At 40.3% G+C, this 14,269-nt stretch overlaps 1 protein-coding gene across 1 annotated transcript in view; it reads right to left on the bottom strand.

The window, feature by feature from the left end:
- Nucleotides 1–3,983: 3,983 nt before the first annotated feature.
- Nucleotides 3,984–14,269, bottom strand: part of LOC126757657 (paired box pox-neuro protein) — a 31,270-nt gene continuing 20,984 nt past the window's right edge. Inside the window, exons 3-5 of the mRNA XM_050471742.1 lie at nucleotides 11,600–11,740; nucleotides 9,861–9,940; nucleotides 3,984–5,599 (exon numbers count right to left, since the gene is read on the bottom strand). Of these exons, the coding sequence (XP_050327699.1) occupies nucleotides 4,259–5,599; nucleotides 9,861–9,940; nucleotides 11,600–11,740 (1,562 nt within the window). The 3' untranslated portion in view covers nucleotides 3,984–4,258. The remainder of the gene's footprint in view (nucleotides 5,600–9,860; nucleotides 9,941–11,599; nucleotides 11,741–14,269) is intronic.

Genomic DNA, 14,269 nt, shown 5'->3' with positions numbered 1-14,269 from the left:
GCCATGGTTGGCCGCCTGGGAAAATTAAGTTTTTGCCCCAACGCCATGGAGTCCAAAGAAGAAGCTGCACACAGGCAGGTACGTGTGGTTAGGTATGCACTCGCGTATGCTGTGTCAAGCAGCGGATAGCAAGCGGTGTGGTTGTGTTGCAGGCGTCAGGAATGCAACAACATTTCACGAGTATTTCGCACCTTCGTTGACAGCGCGCGCATGAAAATGCACGATGCGACGAGAAAATGACGAGCGATGCGCGGTATGTGCGCAACTACAGCCATGCACACATACTCAATACTATAGGCGTGTATTCGCGCGGTGACAAGACGCGTTGCGTTGCACGCACGAGGAAGATCCGCGGACTTGGCAAGTCCAAGGCGTCGTTGCTGTGAGAGGTTCGCGCCGGCGCGGTGTAGTGTCTTTATCGATTATGAATTCCACACACGCGTTCGTGGTCGTCTGCAAAACTTGGCCATGCAGCAACAACAACAACAACAATAAAAACAAATGCTTCAATTACCAACGACTGCCCGGGTGTCAATGCGACTCTGTGCAGCACTCGCCTGTTGTACTGTTGTTGCTCGTACCACGGCCGCGGCCACGGCGTGTAAATTATGTGTTGTGTTTTTTAGTTGTTGTTGTTGTTGTAGCTTGTAGGTAGTTAGTTTTATTAATATGACTGCGTTTTCGTTGACACCTCGTTGTTGTAGTTTGTATGGTTGTTATTGTATTGCGCCATAAGAACGTCGCGCAAGCAGTGCAGTTGTTGTGAGTTTTTGCTGTTCCACCATGGTTGTTGTTACAATTGCACTTGCTGCACTAGCTGTTGTTGTTATTGCCATCAGTCAGCGCAGTTGTCGTCGCTGGCACTTTCCTCTGACACTTCATTGGCGCGCGAGTTAATTAAACGGCACTGCTGATTGGAACGTTTTCATGGCGTGCGCACGCTGACTGCCGCGGCGGCGCGCACTCGCCGGCCCCTCTCGCCCAACTGCAGCGCGCTCACCATCATTTCTTCAACGCTTTACAACACTGCACTGCCCGCCGATGCTGGAGCACGTCGCGTCTTGGTTGCTTTCGCGCTGATTTATTCAGTGTGGCAGCTACTGGTGTGAGACCACCAGCCGCGCGCCAGCTCCATCAGCTCCACCAGCTTCATACGACAGTGGACCGCAACAGTTGCAGCAGCGGTAAACAGCAGTGTCCGCAAAAAGTCGTTGCTGAATGTTGCACGCACGTGTTCGCGTGTTCATGTGTGCGTGTGTGCGCGTTTATCGGCTTGTTCGTCTGTTGGCTGTGAAATAAGTTGTGCAGCAAAGTGTTGAATGTAATGCACTTTTTCATTTGCTTAAATTTTTTCTCAAAGTTTACACCAGATTTGCACAATTCTCAGGCATTTTAATGATTCGTATCGCTTCCATAGAAATCCAATGCACACATACATGTATATATATGTATATACATTATAGTTAATAGCGCATACTTATTCATATCGACTAGTATGGGAGCGGCCGTAGTGAGGCGCTGCTTCAGACTATTGATTCAAGGTGAAATGGAAAGTCATATTTAAGTCTTATAAGCATGTGCTAGCGTTTGTATGTGCGCCTTGGAATATTCCAGGATATAAATTCTTTAGTTATGCATTTTAAGATTTACCTAATGGAGATCCGCTTAAAAGTCTAACACTGGACAGCGAAGAATTCTATTGTTGGTTTTATTTGGAATGTTCCCGATGTACATCTACATGTGTGCTCATTATTTGGATTAAGGAAATAAAAGCTGTGGGAAAAGAAATCATACATTTGAGCTTGAGCGTTCATACAGTTTCGTTGAGCCTGGCCAACAACTCATCTGAAATTTTACCGATTGTACTTGTACATAGTAGCATAGTAATCAATGTCTAATTCTTCGATGGGAATGAATGATAATGATAATGGCTATGTGAGAGTCTAGAATTCCGAGGCTGTTGTGACCTTTCTATTGAAGGTGTTTGTTTTACGTTGCGGGTTTAAAACTAAGCGCACAACCCTGAGGAGGAATGTTTCGCCTGCTCATTTTAGCTTGCCTTTAAACGGAGTTTTTTTTGGCTACCAAGAGGATACTTGGTCTAGGACCGGAAGTCGTGAGCTGCTTGAGCCATATGTAAAATAATCGTTTCTGCCTACGTCCAAGTGAATGTAGCTTAGAGAACTTTCCTCACTTGCGTGAACTTCTACACATAGCTCCATGCTCCAAAAGCTCCGTCAGGCGCGCTGCTGAATACTCGGCTATAACCGCGACAGCGGTGGCTAAGCCAATAAAGAAAATAGGCCAAAGGCGATTAATAATGTCTTTTTGGAAGATGAAGTTATGTATTACTTTGTTTTGACAAAACTAGTCGCTTGTTGACAGCTGAGTTTGATGGAATTAGAAAACATCGGATGCTTCAGTCAACTTCCGAACTACTGGCAGTTTTATATGGAATGCTTTTTTGCGCCATGTACGCAAGAGCTGTGATTTATAATTATCAAATTTGATTAATATTGAGTTAGAAGCAGAAGCTTTTTTCAAATAGACCAACTTCTTTTATATAAAAACTAATTTATTTCTTTTGAGCTGCATTTTAATGACAAATTATGTATTTTTAGTAAGAAAGTAGTTTTTTTTTCCTATTTGATAATATGAAAGAAAATATAAAGCTATAACTCGGATGTCTCCTATCGAACGTCAGTGGCGTGTTTTCGTAGAAATCATCACTGCAGTCATTTGCTTCAAGCGGAACCGCGTTTCCGTTACAATTAAGTGGTCATAGTGAAGAGCGGTGAGCGGTTTATACTTTTTAAAGCGAAACAAAAAATATTAGATATTTTTGACCCACTTTATTGTTATAAATATACATATAATATACAGGTCAAGAAGTCTTGGAAAAGCAAAGCGTGCCACTTTTCTAAACTTTTCTAGAAGAAATAATGGAATTATAATTAATACTGATTTTGATAGTTATCTCTTCACATCGTTATTGAAATCTGACATTTTACGATGCCATATGACACAAAAAAAAAACCAAAACTTCGTATCTGCGAATACATTTTCCATTATACGGGAAGTATAAGAAAAATCGAGGTCGGTCCACTGAGAGTCCTGATACCGTAAAAAATGTACACCGGGTTGAAGCATTTCTTGCTCAGGTCACGACAAAAACAAATTGAGCTTACAAACTGTTCTTAGCAGCAATGAGTTTTTGGTTAATATTTGTGGTGTAACTGCCGTCAGATTATTAGCAAAAGCATTTCAAAAATCTTCAAGGGGTCAGTAGGGTAATCTTTTTCCAATTTTTTTTTTTTTTGCATTTTCTGTTCCCTTATACCTTTAGAATAAATGTAGAAACCCACTTTACCATTGGAAGGTTTCGAAAAAGGTCCAAAAATATTAATATCACTCGACGTTCGGATCGTATGGAGTGCACAACTCAAACTTTAAACGCGTTTTTCTCAAAACAAACTTTTTTAAACTGGCGGACATGATTCCGGTCGAACTACTCAACCGATTTGCTTAATTTTTTTTTAATGCTTACAAAACGTCTGGCTGTCGTCCCTACTAGATTCATAATTTTTTGTAATTTATTGACAAAAAACATGGGGAAAAATTAAAAAAAAAACGTTAATTACTTTTTTATTTATCAACATTTTTTCAAGATTCTAATAGAGACGATAACCATTCACGTACTTTTTAAGAATAAATTGGGATGATCCAAACATGAGAAATCGTGTCCGCCAGTGAAAAGACGCATCTCTTTCACTCAGCCATTTCTCCGACAGATGTCATCAAAAAATTGCGAAAAAATTTGTTTATGCAGTCCACGATATACTTCATGATATGTGTTAAAATTTTGCTTGTAGAATAAAAATTTCTATGAAAAAAAAAATGTCAAAAAACAGGCTAGATTACCCTACTGACCACTTAAGTCAAATCAAAAAAAAAAAATATTTTTCAATCAAACAAAATTTATTTAAGTTTAAATTATGTTTATTCGGGAATCCATTCACAATGTTAAGCACAAATAAGCGTTTAACTACACAGCTAATTTAACTATATAGCGCTCTTTCATTTCAATACTATCTTTACGATACACAATTGAGTTCATTTACACATTTAATTTAATTATATTACAGTTTGTCTTTGATTTAATTACAATTAATATTTCAATAAATACTTTAAATTACACTCTAACGCCTCACTTATTCCGCTCCTCCCTCTCTATCTCTCTTTATCTCATTTAGTCAAGTTAGTTCACAACCTCTACATTATCATTGCAGTCGTCAGCGGCCAGTGCTTCGTTCTGTTGACTGCGCGTCTCATCTGAGCTGTCATCACAACAACTGCTGCGGCTGCTAGCGCTCGAACTGACGCTGCTGCCACTTGATTCGTCCTCCTTGCGCGGACTGGCACCTTGCAAGCGCATGCGCTTCTCCGGCTTCTTCAACAATTCCTCAATGGAGTAGGGATTGCGCTTGCGGCAATTGGTGACGCTACCCTGCGCTGACTCTCTACCGCTTAGGGAGCTAGCAGTGGGTGCCGCGTTTAACGAGGTCGCTGGCGAGGATTTACCCGAATCACAGTCACTAACCGCATCGCTGGCGCTGTGTGCCACCAAATCGATGGTGCCCTCGATGCTTAGAGCGCTGCCAATACCGCTGCTGCTGCTACCACTACCGCCGGCATGGAAATAGGCTGGACACTGAGCTTGCGCGTAGGGTAAAAATTGACTGGCGGCCTGCGCGTGTTGCGTGGAGTAGTATAGTAGCGAGGGATGCCACAGCCAGTGTTTGTGTAATGCTGTGTAGGTGAGATCCTGTGCGCTGAGTTGACCCGATACGGCCGAAGTAACTGTAGCTGAGAGTTGTGCTAGTGTCGAACTGCTACTGCCAGCGGCGCTTATTGCAGCCATATGCGCGGCGCCTGGATGCTTGGGCGCTGGTTTGATAGGCATATCGCCAATCGTGCCAGTAACGCTGGTGTTTGCCATTAAGCGTGCCTCCTGCGTTGCGTTGACATTTCGGCTGGCATGCTCATTGGCGGCTACCGCTGCAGCGGCGGCAGCTGCAGCTGCGGCAGAGCTATAGCGGAACTGTGCGGACAAACTGAGCGGATGTGGTGTGTGGCCGACATGCGGATGAGCGGTCATAGCAGCGAGGTGGGAAGAAGCATGCGCATGGTGGGCTGAGCCCAAAGGCGGTAGAGCTGAGCGATGTACCAATGTGGCCGTGGGTACTCTAGCACCGTCGGCTGTGGGTGAGCAGCCGGGAGCATTACTACTGCCAGCAGCAGCGGCAGCGGCGGCGGCCGCGCTATTCGCATAGAGATGAGCTTGCGTTGAATAGGCAACAGACGACATTTGCTGTGTGGCCGCCGCAGCAGCAGCGGCATTTTGCTGGCTTGATGTCATCTCATCGGTCCAGAGACCGCTATTTCGCAATATTCTATTGATGGAGCTGATCGAGGGCACCGAGGAGGGATCACAAATGCGTTGCTGCTGTAATTGCTCGCGGATTTCCCAAGCAAACATGCCGCTATTCTCCTCCTTCAGGCGGATGATTTTCTTGACCACGGTGGGCGTGGCGACTTGCTGCAAAGAAACAAGAGAGGATGTTATTATTTATAACTTGCACAGAGTTACATATGTGTAAAGCGGCGCTTGCAACAAAAAATATTCAATTAAATACCGTGAAATTAAATTGTGTATGCAACACATGCAACGAGCTAAGCTCAGGTGCAACACGCAATTCGCGTCAAAACTCATACCGAACTGCAGCAAGTGCCCTTTCAAGTCGGCCGCCTGTACAGGATTTCCGCAACGGCAGCGCAACAATAGTCAAGTGCTAAGCGGCCACGCCTCAAACGAGTTCATGACGAATAGCAACGGAAATGCGCAAATATTTGCAAATCAATGCGCTTTCGTATAAACGCGTGCATTCTACGGCATACGCCAAATATACATATATAGTATATATATATATCTATTTGCGGTTGCATTATTCAGAACTGAGTTCACAAACAGTGCTTCCCCACCGAAGTAAGCGCCTTGGGTTGTCCCTTACGTGTCACAGGACAATTCATTAAAAATTCATAAAGCGACAGTCAGTACGGAGCTCTACGTCTACTAGCGCCCTTATACAAGTTTAGCTATCACCACTACCCCCACACTTCCACACTAACGCGATAATTTCCTTCCCCTGAAATTACAGTCGTTGCTGTCCGCTTCGTTGGCGATGCTTATCAGCGCGCGAACACGCTAGTCTAGTGCCCTTTTATAGTCGCTGCTGTGCACGTGTTTAACCTGGTCCTGCTTCTATTATGACCTAACATAATGCAATAACAATGTACAAGGCTTCAATCAACATTCAATTGAGGTGTTAAACGCGTACTTTGTCCGACCATTGTTGTCGACATGCCGTGGGGGGGTGGAGAGCAAATAAGAAGTCAGCGAGTAAATAATGTGTGCGCTACTGTGGCGCTGATTTCACCGCCGATTCCTCTAATAAACCATATTATAAACAAATACGTTAATGTTCGTACAATAAAAGTTTACTAAAGCATTTCCTTTATTGAATTGTAATTGCTTTGCGTGAATCCCAGTAGAGTTTCGGGGCTAATCGTGGAACTTTGGAAATTATTTTCGCTGCGCTATTAATTAGGGTGGCTCGGGTTCTTTGATTGATGGTATTACCGAAGGTGTTGTTCACATACTCACTTGGTATGAACGGTATTTTAGGTTACAGTATTGAAGTTGTAGAAGGAACTGTTGAAAATTGCTTCAATTGTTATGTTGTTTGGAAAATAGGGATATATTGTGGGTTAGTTTGAGAATGGCTGATAGTGACAAAGTAGTTTTAGGGTCTCGGTAGGACTAAGAAAACATTATATTTTTTATTTGATTATGTGATATACTTGATTCAATTCTAACCTCGCTAAGGGATTGCAGTTAACTCCAGGATCAAGGATGACAACATATATATCGAAATTAGATACGCTTGAAACATTAGCCTTTCCGATTTGCCATTTTTCCACTTTTCTTTCATTACAATTTAGTTCCTTGTGAAAAAATTACATATGAACAGCAACAAGATATGGTAGAAAATAGAATTCTATGATAAGACCTTGTGCCTCTTCTTCAGTATATGTCATTGAAGCATAAACAACAACATTTTATCTCTCAAATATATCAAACTTTGTACCTAAAAAATTGTTTTTGCGAGAAGTTCTTCTTCATTATTTTAATATGAAGAAACCTCAGCCGGAAGTCATCATAATTTGGTGAAAGTTCATTCTCTAGCTGAGCGAACGTGCCAAAAGTACTTTAGATGATTGGCCATTTTGATTTGGAAGACGATGAACTACCTGATCGGGGAAAAAAATGTGAAAATGGTGAACTGGAAGCGTTGGTATAAATTTTGGCCAAAACCAAGATGACTTCGCAAAGTTTTTGGGCGTTGTGGCCGCTTATATTACAAGACGTTGAAAATCAGCAGTATACATTCAAATACAAGGAGATTAGGTGCCATATGAATTGAAGTCAAGAGACGGTGTTGCATGTCAGAAACGCTGCTTGAAATCAACCAAATCAGTGACAATGCCGAATGTCCATTGCAGCAAGGTATTTGCAGTAGCGCGTGCTGCATTATAAGCTGCAGCTGGGGAAGGCTGCTGACAACAACTCGCCAAATTTAAACGAGCGATTTCCAAAGCCCGGAATTTCCAAAAAGACACGAGATAATAGTCATGACAACACTCTGCTTCATGTTGCAAGGCCGGCTAAAAGCTATTTGCGAAACAGCGGCTGCGAAGGTTTTTCTCATTCACCTTATAGCTCAGACCTCGCCTCTATTGACTCTCAATTGTTCCGTTCGTTGTAGAACACCCTCATACTATTCACTTTAGAGCTTTGTATCAAAAATTGACTGATAAAATCCAAAAATTGCCAGAAGGAAAGGAAAATGTTGTTGCTTCGGATGCGTAATACGTGGAGCAAAACTATTGTACACATTTTTAATAAATAAACGTCCAAATTTTGATAAAAATCGCATAAATAAAGCCGACCATAATGTTACGGTCAGTTAAGAACGCGCTAGAGCTATGACTAGTGCCTTTTTGGTGCCTGAATTGGCGAATGTTGATGTCGACGACTTTTGGTTCCCATAAGACGGCGCTACATGTTATATAGCCAACAAAACAATCAATTTATTGAAGGAAACTTTTGGTGAGCACATTATCTGCCATCGTGGGTCTGTGGCGTGGCCTCCAAAATCGAGCAATTTAACACCTCTGGAGTATTTTTATGTGATTATAAGAAGACGTATTGGAGTCTTAGAAAATAATAATTTGCTGCAAAAACTGGTTAAAGATTGGGCTTCTGGGCTACGATTTATTCCAACCAGTCCCGCGGTCACTTGTCCAAATCATTTTTAAAACATAATGGCAAACTCTTAACTTTATAATAAAGGAAAATTCTTGTTCATAGCATTAGAATAAATGCGTTTTAGTTCTTCTTGAAAACCGAATATCTAAAAAACACCTTTTAGTTTGTTCGATTTGCCATTGTTTAACTAGTGGTGAATGAAAAGCAAATCACGTTGTGTAGTACCAAAAGCCACCTATGCGTTTCAGGTTCTTTGGCCATATATTTTTGCAAATCTAAGCATGTGGAGGTATGTATATACTCCTAACCATAAAATAACCACAAATTATCTCTGATAATTTATGTGCGCCTTTGATATGGATATTTGTCCGCACACATGTAAGTATGAAAAAAAAATACGAAAAATCCGTGAATTACCTCATCACACTACATAATCTGCCAATAAAGCGCTGCACAGTTAGGCAACAACCGATGTTGGACAAATTCATGAGCAGCGACATTAGGAAACATTGTCGTCAGTACAAGTCGGGGGCGGTTGCGCCCGTTCTCATTGCGGTGGCTCACGGTGGACTTTGGCGTTGCCAAGTACATATAATTATTAGCTTATCACGGCGTTGTCAGATTACAGGTAGCAAAACAGTAGCAAATAGCTAATAGCTAAGTGCGACTGACACGATCGTAAATAGTGCGTTTCGTGGAGATTACGCTTGTCATAATTTACACACTTCGACGGCAGTGTGTGTGCTGTTTGCTTATTGTTGTTTGCGCCGAGTAAGCGCACTTGAAGCGGGCGTGTGAACCGAAACGCTCAAGTGCAGCTGTTGAACAGGATTCGCCTGCTAATTGCGGCGCGTTATCGCGTTTAATAAACGAGATTGATTTGTAACAGTTATTGAGTACATAAAACAACAACAACAACACAACGGTGCAAATGCCCTGCCTGACGGGTGGTGGTCGAGGTCGCGCTGGTCGGGATGTTCGTGCGTATGTGCGCGTATTATTGTGGCTGTGACGCGAGCAGTTGGCACTTGAGGGCGCAGCGCGTAGGATCTCCGCGCTTTATGGCGGCGACTAAATGTTTTATATTCTATTATGTGTTAGCATGTTAGCATGTCATGTCAGAACGTACAAATGTAAATAAATATAAACTACTTTGCGCATTAATTTGGCCGCGGAGTGATTTGTAAGCGTTGTCTGTGTCGCAGTCGCAGCCAATAACATTCATCAACTTTCGACAGGCGGCCATTAAAATTTCGAATCAATATTTGTACGCGGCTGAGGAAAGTACAGGTTGTAAATACGTAAATAGATGGCTGTGCATTTGCCGTGTTGTCTTCAAATAGGTGTGCGTTTGTATGTGTGCGTCGGTATAAATATGTCAGCAGTCGAATTGTGCTCTTTGCTTTCCACTTGATAACGGTACTAACCGAAAATCGGCTTTTATCAACATTTTCATTGAGTTGTGGCTTACCTTGGTTTTGCTGCCACCAATCGAGCCCGGTCGTATGGAACCAGTTTCATAGAACCGCGTCAAAATTTTCGAAACGCAACCTAATAGAAAGAAAAGAAAAATGTATAGTTATATATTTTTTTTTGCGTTACATACATACAGTTAATTTCAATACATTAAACAACGGGTTCTAAGATCTTCTCTTCTATCTTGATGTCATTCAAAATAATATGTCAGTACTTGTATTACTAGGAGCAAAAAATAGTATGACTTTGCTCATAATTTCAAATTCTTAATTTATTTTTCAAAATCTATGTCGTCCCCCTCAAAGTAAAAGTAGTTCCCCCCAAAACGCTTGTGCCAACATTCTTTCCAATCCTCGAAACAGTTATTAATTCGGGAATTACCTTCAATGTGCGCAGCGATTCACATCTAATGTCTTCAATTCACTCAAAACGGTTTCTCTGGAGCAGTCACTTGAGTTTACTCAATAGCCAAAAGTCACAACGGAGCTAAATCATGCAAATATAGGGGTTGCGGTACGATATTGGTTAAAAATTTGGGGAAAAACTTATGAAGAATCTATGCTGTATACTACAAAAACCAAGAGTTTTCGGCCCATAATTCCGGCCTCTTTATACGAATAGCTTAGCGCAATCGACGCATAACACTCAAATAGTATTTCTTGTTGACATGTTGGCCGGTGTACCATTCCTCAATAGTCGAAGAAAACTGTCAACATTACATTGATTTTTGTTCTGCTTTGACGTGGGTTTTTCGGCTTCGGCTGACTTTTGCGACATTCGGCCGACTGATCGTCTGTTTTCGGTCATAAGCATAGTCAGTAATATCATGTTTCGTGACATCCTGGCAGTCGGAAAGCATTGTTTCACAGCCTTTAACGTCGGTGTTTTTTGAAAAAATTGAGTGATTTTAAAACCAATCGTGCTTTCACTTCTCTTAGGCCCAAATGATCTTTCAAAATTGTTTTCACTGATCTTTCCGATATTTCAAAGATGCCAGTAAGGTTTCTCACTATTAATCGTTGATTCTCAAGCTATAATTTCTTTATATTATTGACGTGTTTATTATCTGTTGACGTTGATGGCTGTTCTGGACATGGTTTGCCATCAACGCTTTCTCGACCCGCTTTGATTAATTTTTACCAATCGCAAAAACTCGCTGGCAACAAACAATTATCACCGAGTTATTAGCCAACATTCTGAACATTTCGACACCAGAAATTTGATTCCGCACACAAAATTTAATAGAACTTCTTTGTTCAATAACTTACTTAAGACTAAACATGAATATACATTTCAGTGTGACATCATGACACTGACAGTCATACTAATCTAGAAAAAAAATATTTTGATGTACAGATGTTCGCGTGAAACTTAAATTAAAAAGTCTTACTATTTTGTGCCCACAGTAATATATTATCTTTGAATACTGCCTGCGAAAAAAACTCAGCTTATAGCCTTACTTACCCTGGCTTCTACGGAAATAACACAAATTTATCCAGTAACTAATCTTCGCATAGCACTAACTCAGGTTTTAGTATCTTCTAAATTAAACCCCCTCACATGGATATATTTTCGATGACTTCAATTTTGAATCAAGTTTCCGTGAACACACTCAATTTCTTTTATTCTTATAGCATTCATCTCAAAAAAATGTACCTCAAATCATATTTATATAAAGAAAGCGATTTTTTTTTTAAATTCTGAATATAATAATAAATATTATACATGACTCACCATGTGAGACCAGCAATTGCCGTGATATGTCGCACGGTCGTACGCCACACAGGGCCAACTCGACAATGCGACGGCGCACACAATCGGGCAGTGGTCGGCCATTGACGAAAACGCCGCCCAGTTGATTAACGCCAGCTTGTCCTGTAGAGAAATCAATATAAATAGGAAAGAAAATAATTTAGAAAATCGTAAGTAATATAAAAGAATTCTTATATTAAAATCAATTTATTTTAAATATGTTTTAAATTTATTTCAAAATATAATAACATAATAAGTTGCTCAATCTGTTGATTGCTACTTGACTCTATTATTCTATATTAGGCTATGTTGGTTTGGAGTTAGAAGCAATAGACATTGGACACCTTAGAATGATATTTTAAATTTCTTTTATCATACCATATATTTTCTAGTTTCCTACGACTCTTATTATTTCTGAAATCAAAAGTTTCCCATCCAAACGTTTTATAAGCCTCTTTATTGTAATATTTCAAACTTTGTCTCTTCAGAAAGAATCATTCCACGGTTTTATATTATCAACCTTATTTTCTGTTATTAGAAAACAATAAAAATTTTCCACGACTTTTCAAACTCCTCGATATTAACACCTAAACTAGTATGGCCGCATGGTATGATCAGTATGGTCTTCCGATAAAACATGAATTATTATGAAAACATTGAAAATGTTAAATGCCTGATTTGCATATACATGTGTACTATATATATTTTTTTTATTATGTTGTTGTTTTTCGTACAAGCACATTGTGACGGTGCTGAAAGCGGTAATTGATTATGGGTAATTTTTCAAAAATTAGCGGCGCTGTGGTAGCGAGTGCACGTCAGCGATAAGCCAATTTTTTCATGGCAGATTTAGAAAGAGATTGTGCGCGATAAGCAGCAGGCACTCCAGACAATCGACAAACATACCATATAGTAGTATACAACATGTACTTCTAACATACAAAAGAAGGAGTGAATAAATTACACAAATTTTTCGACAACAAATCGCCGAAAACACTGAAAGTCCGCAGCCGAGCAAAGAATAGAGTTGTCTAAACGCAAACTAATTTTTAAAATGATAGCGACTGATTTCCAAACTGATAAAATCATTAGTGATGTTGTCGCCATTTCAACACAGCTCTTTGTTGCAGGAGTTTTTTGTTTTGTTATTGTATCGATGCTATATTTGTTAGAGCAGGTGCTGCCCGCCGTTATGGCTCGGGTGCTAATCGTTTTTATCTTATTACTAAAGTCCGCTTTTTAAACAAATTTTTATTATGTTAATAGTTTCAAATGTGTCGCGATAACGATCTGACATGTCAACCGTGGAGGCCGAAGTGGTTGGTGGCTGCTTCAGCGGCAGCGATTTTAGAGGCAACACAGGTGGGTTCGCAGCGTACTTTGTGACTAAAAGAGTTGAGATGGAGCGTTAATTGCGCTTAATTGGTGAAGATTCATGTCTCGTGTCATAAGTCATGCTGAGCTTATCAGCTTGTTATCAACACTTCTTGGCTGCCGCAGTGGAGATAATATCTGGTGGAAATATTTTTAATGAATTTATAAGAGGCTTGTACTCTAAAGCTAGTTGCAAGAGTTAAAAACTGTAAAATTGGTTTGGATATTTTAAAATTGAGGAGAAAATTCCATGGACATAATGTTGTGATGTAATGACTTAAGACACCAAAACTCAACTCGTGGATGTTATTACAATTTTTCCCAATAAGAGAAGATTCTGCGTCAAATAGCACATCAAAATAATCATTAGTGTTTAGTATACGCTTGTCGTTCTGAAGTACATAAAGTGCATTCAGTGATTTTCACGATGAGTGAAATTATTCAACAATGTGCGGAATCAAATTTTTGGTAACGAAACGTTCAGAAGTGAACCTCGTTTGTCCCTCGAGCAAGTGCTTATGATTAGTACAAATTATTCAAAGAGAGTCGAGAACGCGTTAACCACCACGATGAACCAAGTCCAGGAAAGCCATCAACATCAACTGATGATCAACACATCAATAAAATAAAGGAATTGGCATCGTTGGAATATCGAAAGAATCAGTAAAAACTATTTTGAAAGATCATTTGAGCCTAAGAAAAGTGAAAGCAGATTTTAATTTTTTTAGAAGCAACGTCAGTCTTGGTTATGTGCTTAGGACCTAGAAACAGACGATCAGTTAGCCGAATATCGTTAAAAAGGTGTGTAAAAGCAAAAAAAGAACGTAAAAGCAAGTCAAAACCGAAGGTTATGTTGACAGTTTTCTTTGATTCACGAAGGTATTCATAAAAAGCAGTCGGAATTATGGGCGACAACTCTTGGTTTTGCACCATGATAATGCACCGTCGCATACTGCATCGATTCTTCGTGATTTTTTTGCAAAATTTTGAACGAATATCGTGCCGCAACCACCGTATTCGACTGAGTTAGCTACGGTGTGACTTCTCGCTATTCAGCAAACTCAAAGGACCGCTCCGAGGAAACTGCTTTGAGTTAGTTGAAGACATTTAACGTAAATCTCTACGCGCATTGAAGGCCATTCCTTGAAATTAACTTGGAAAAGTGTTTGGGGAATTGAAAACGGGGTTGGCCCAAGTGTATAAGGGCCAATGTGGATTACTTTGAGGGAGACGACATAGATTTTTAAGAATAATTTAAGAAATTTAAAGTTAGGAACA

Source organism: Bactrocera neohumeralis, chromosome 4, assembly GCF_024586455.1.
Source record: "Bactrocera neohumeralis isolate Rockhampton chromosome 4, APGP_CSIRO_Bneo_wtdbg2-racon-allhic-juicebox.fasta_v2, whole genome shotgun sequence".
In the NCBI taxonomy this organism is placed as follows: domain Eukaryota; kingdom Metazoa; phylum Arthropoda; class Insecta; order Diptera; family Tephritidae; genus Bactrocera; species Bactrocera neohumeralis.
Note: the sequence above shows the minus strand (reverse complement) of the source record. Positions and strands in the feature narration are given on the sequence as shown.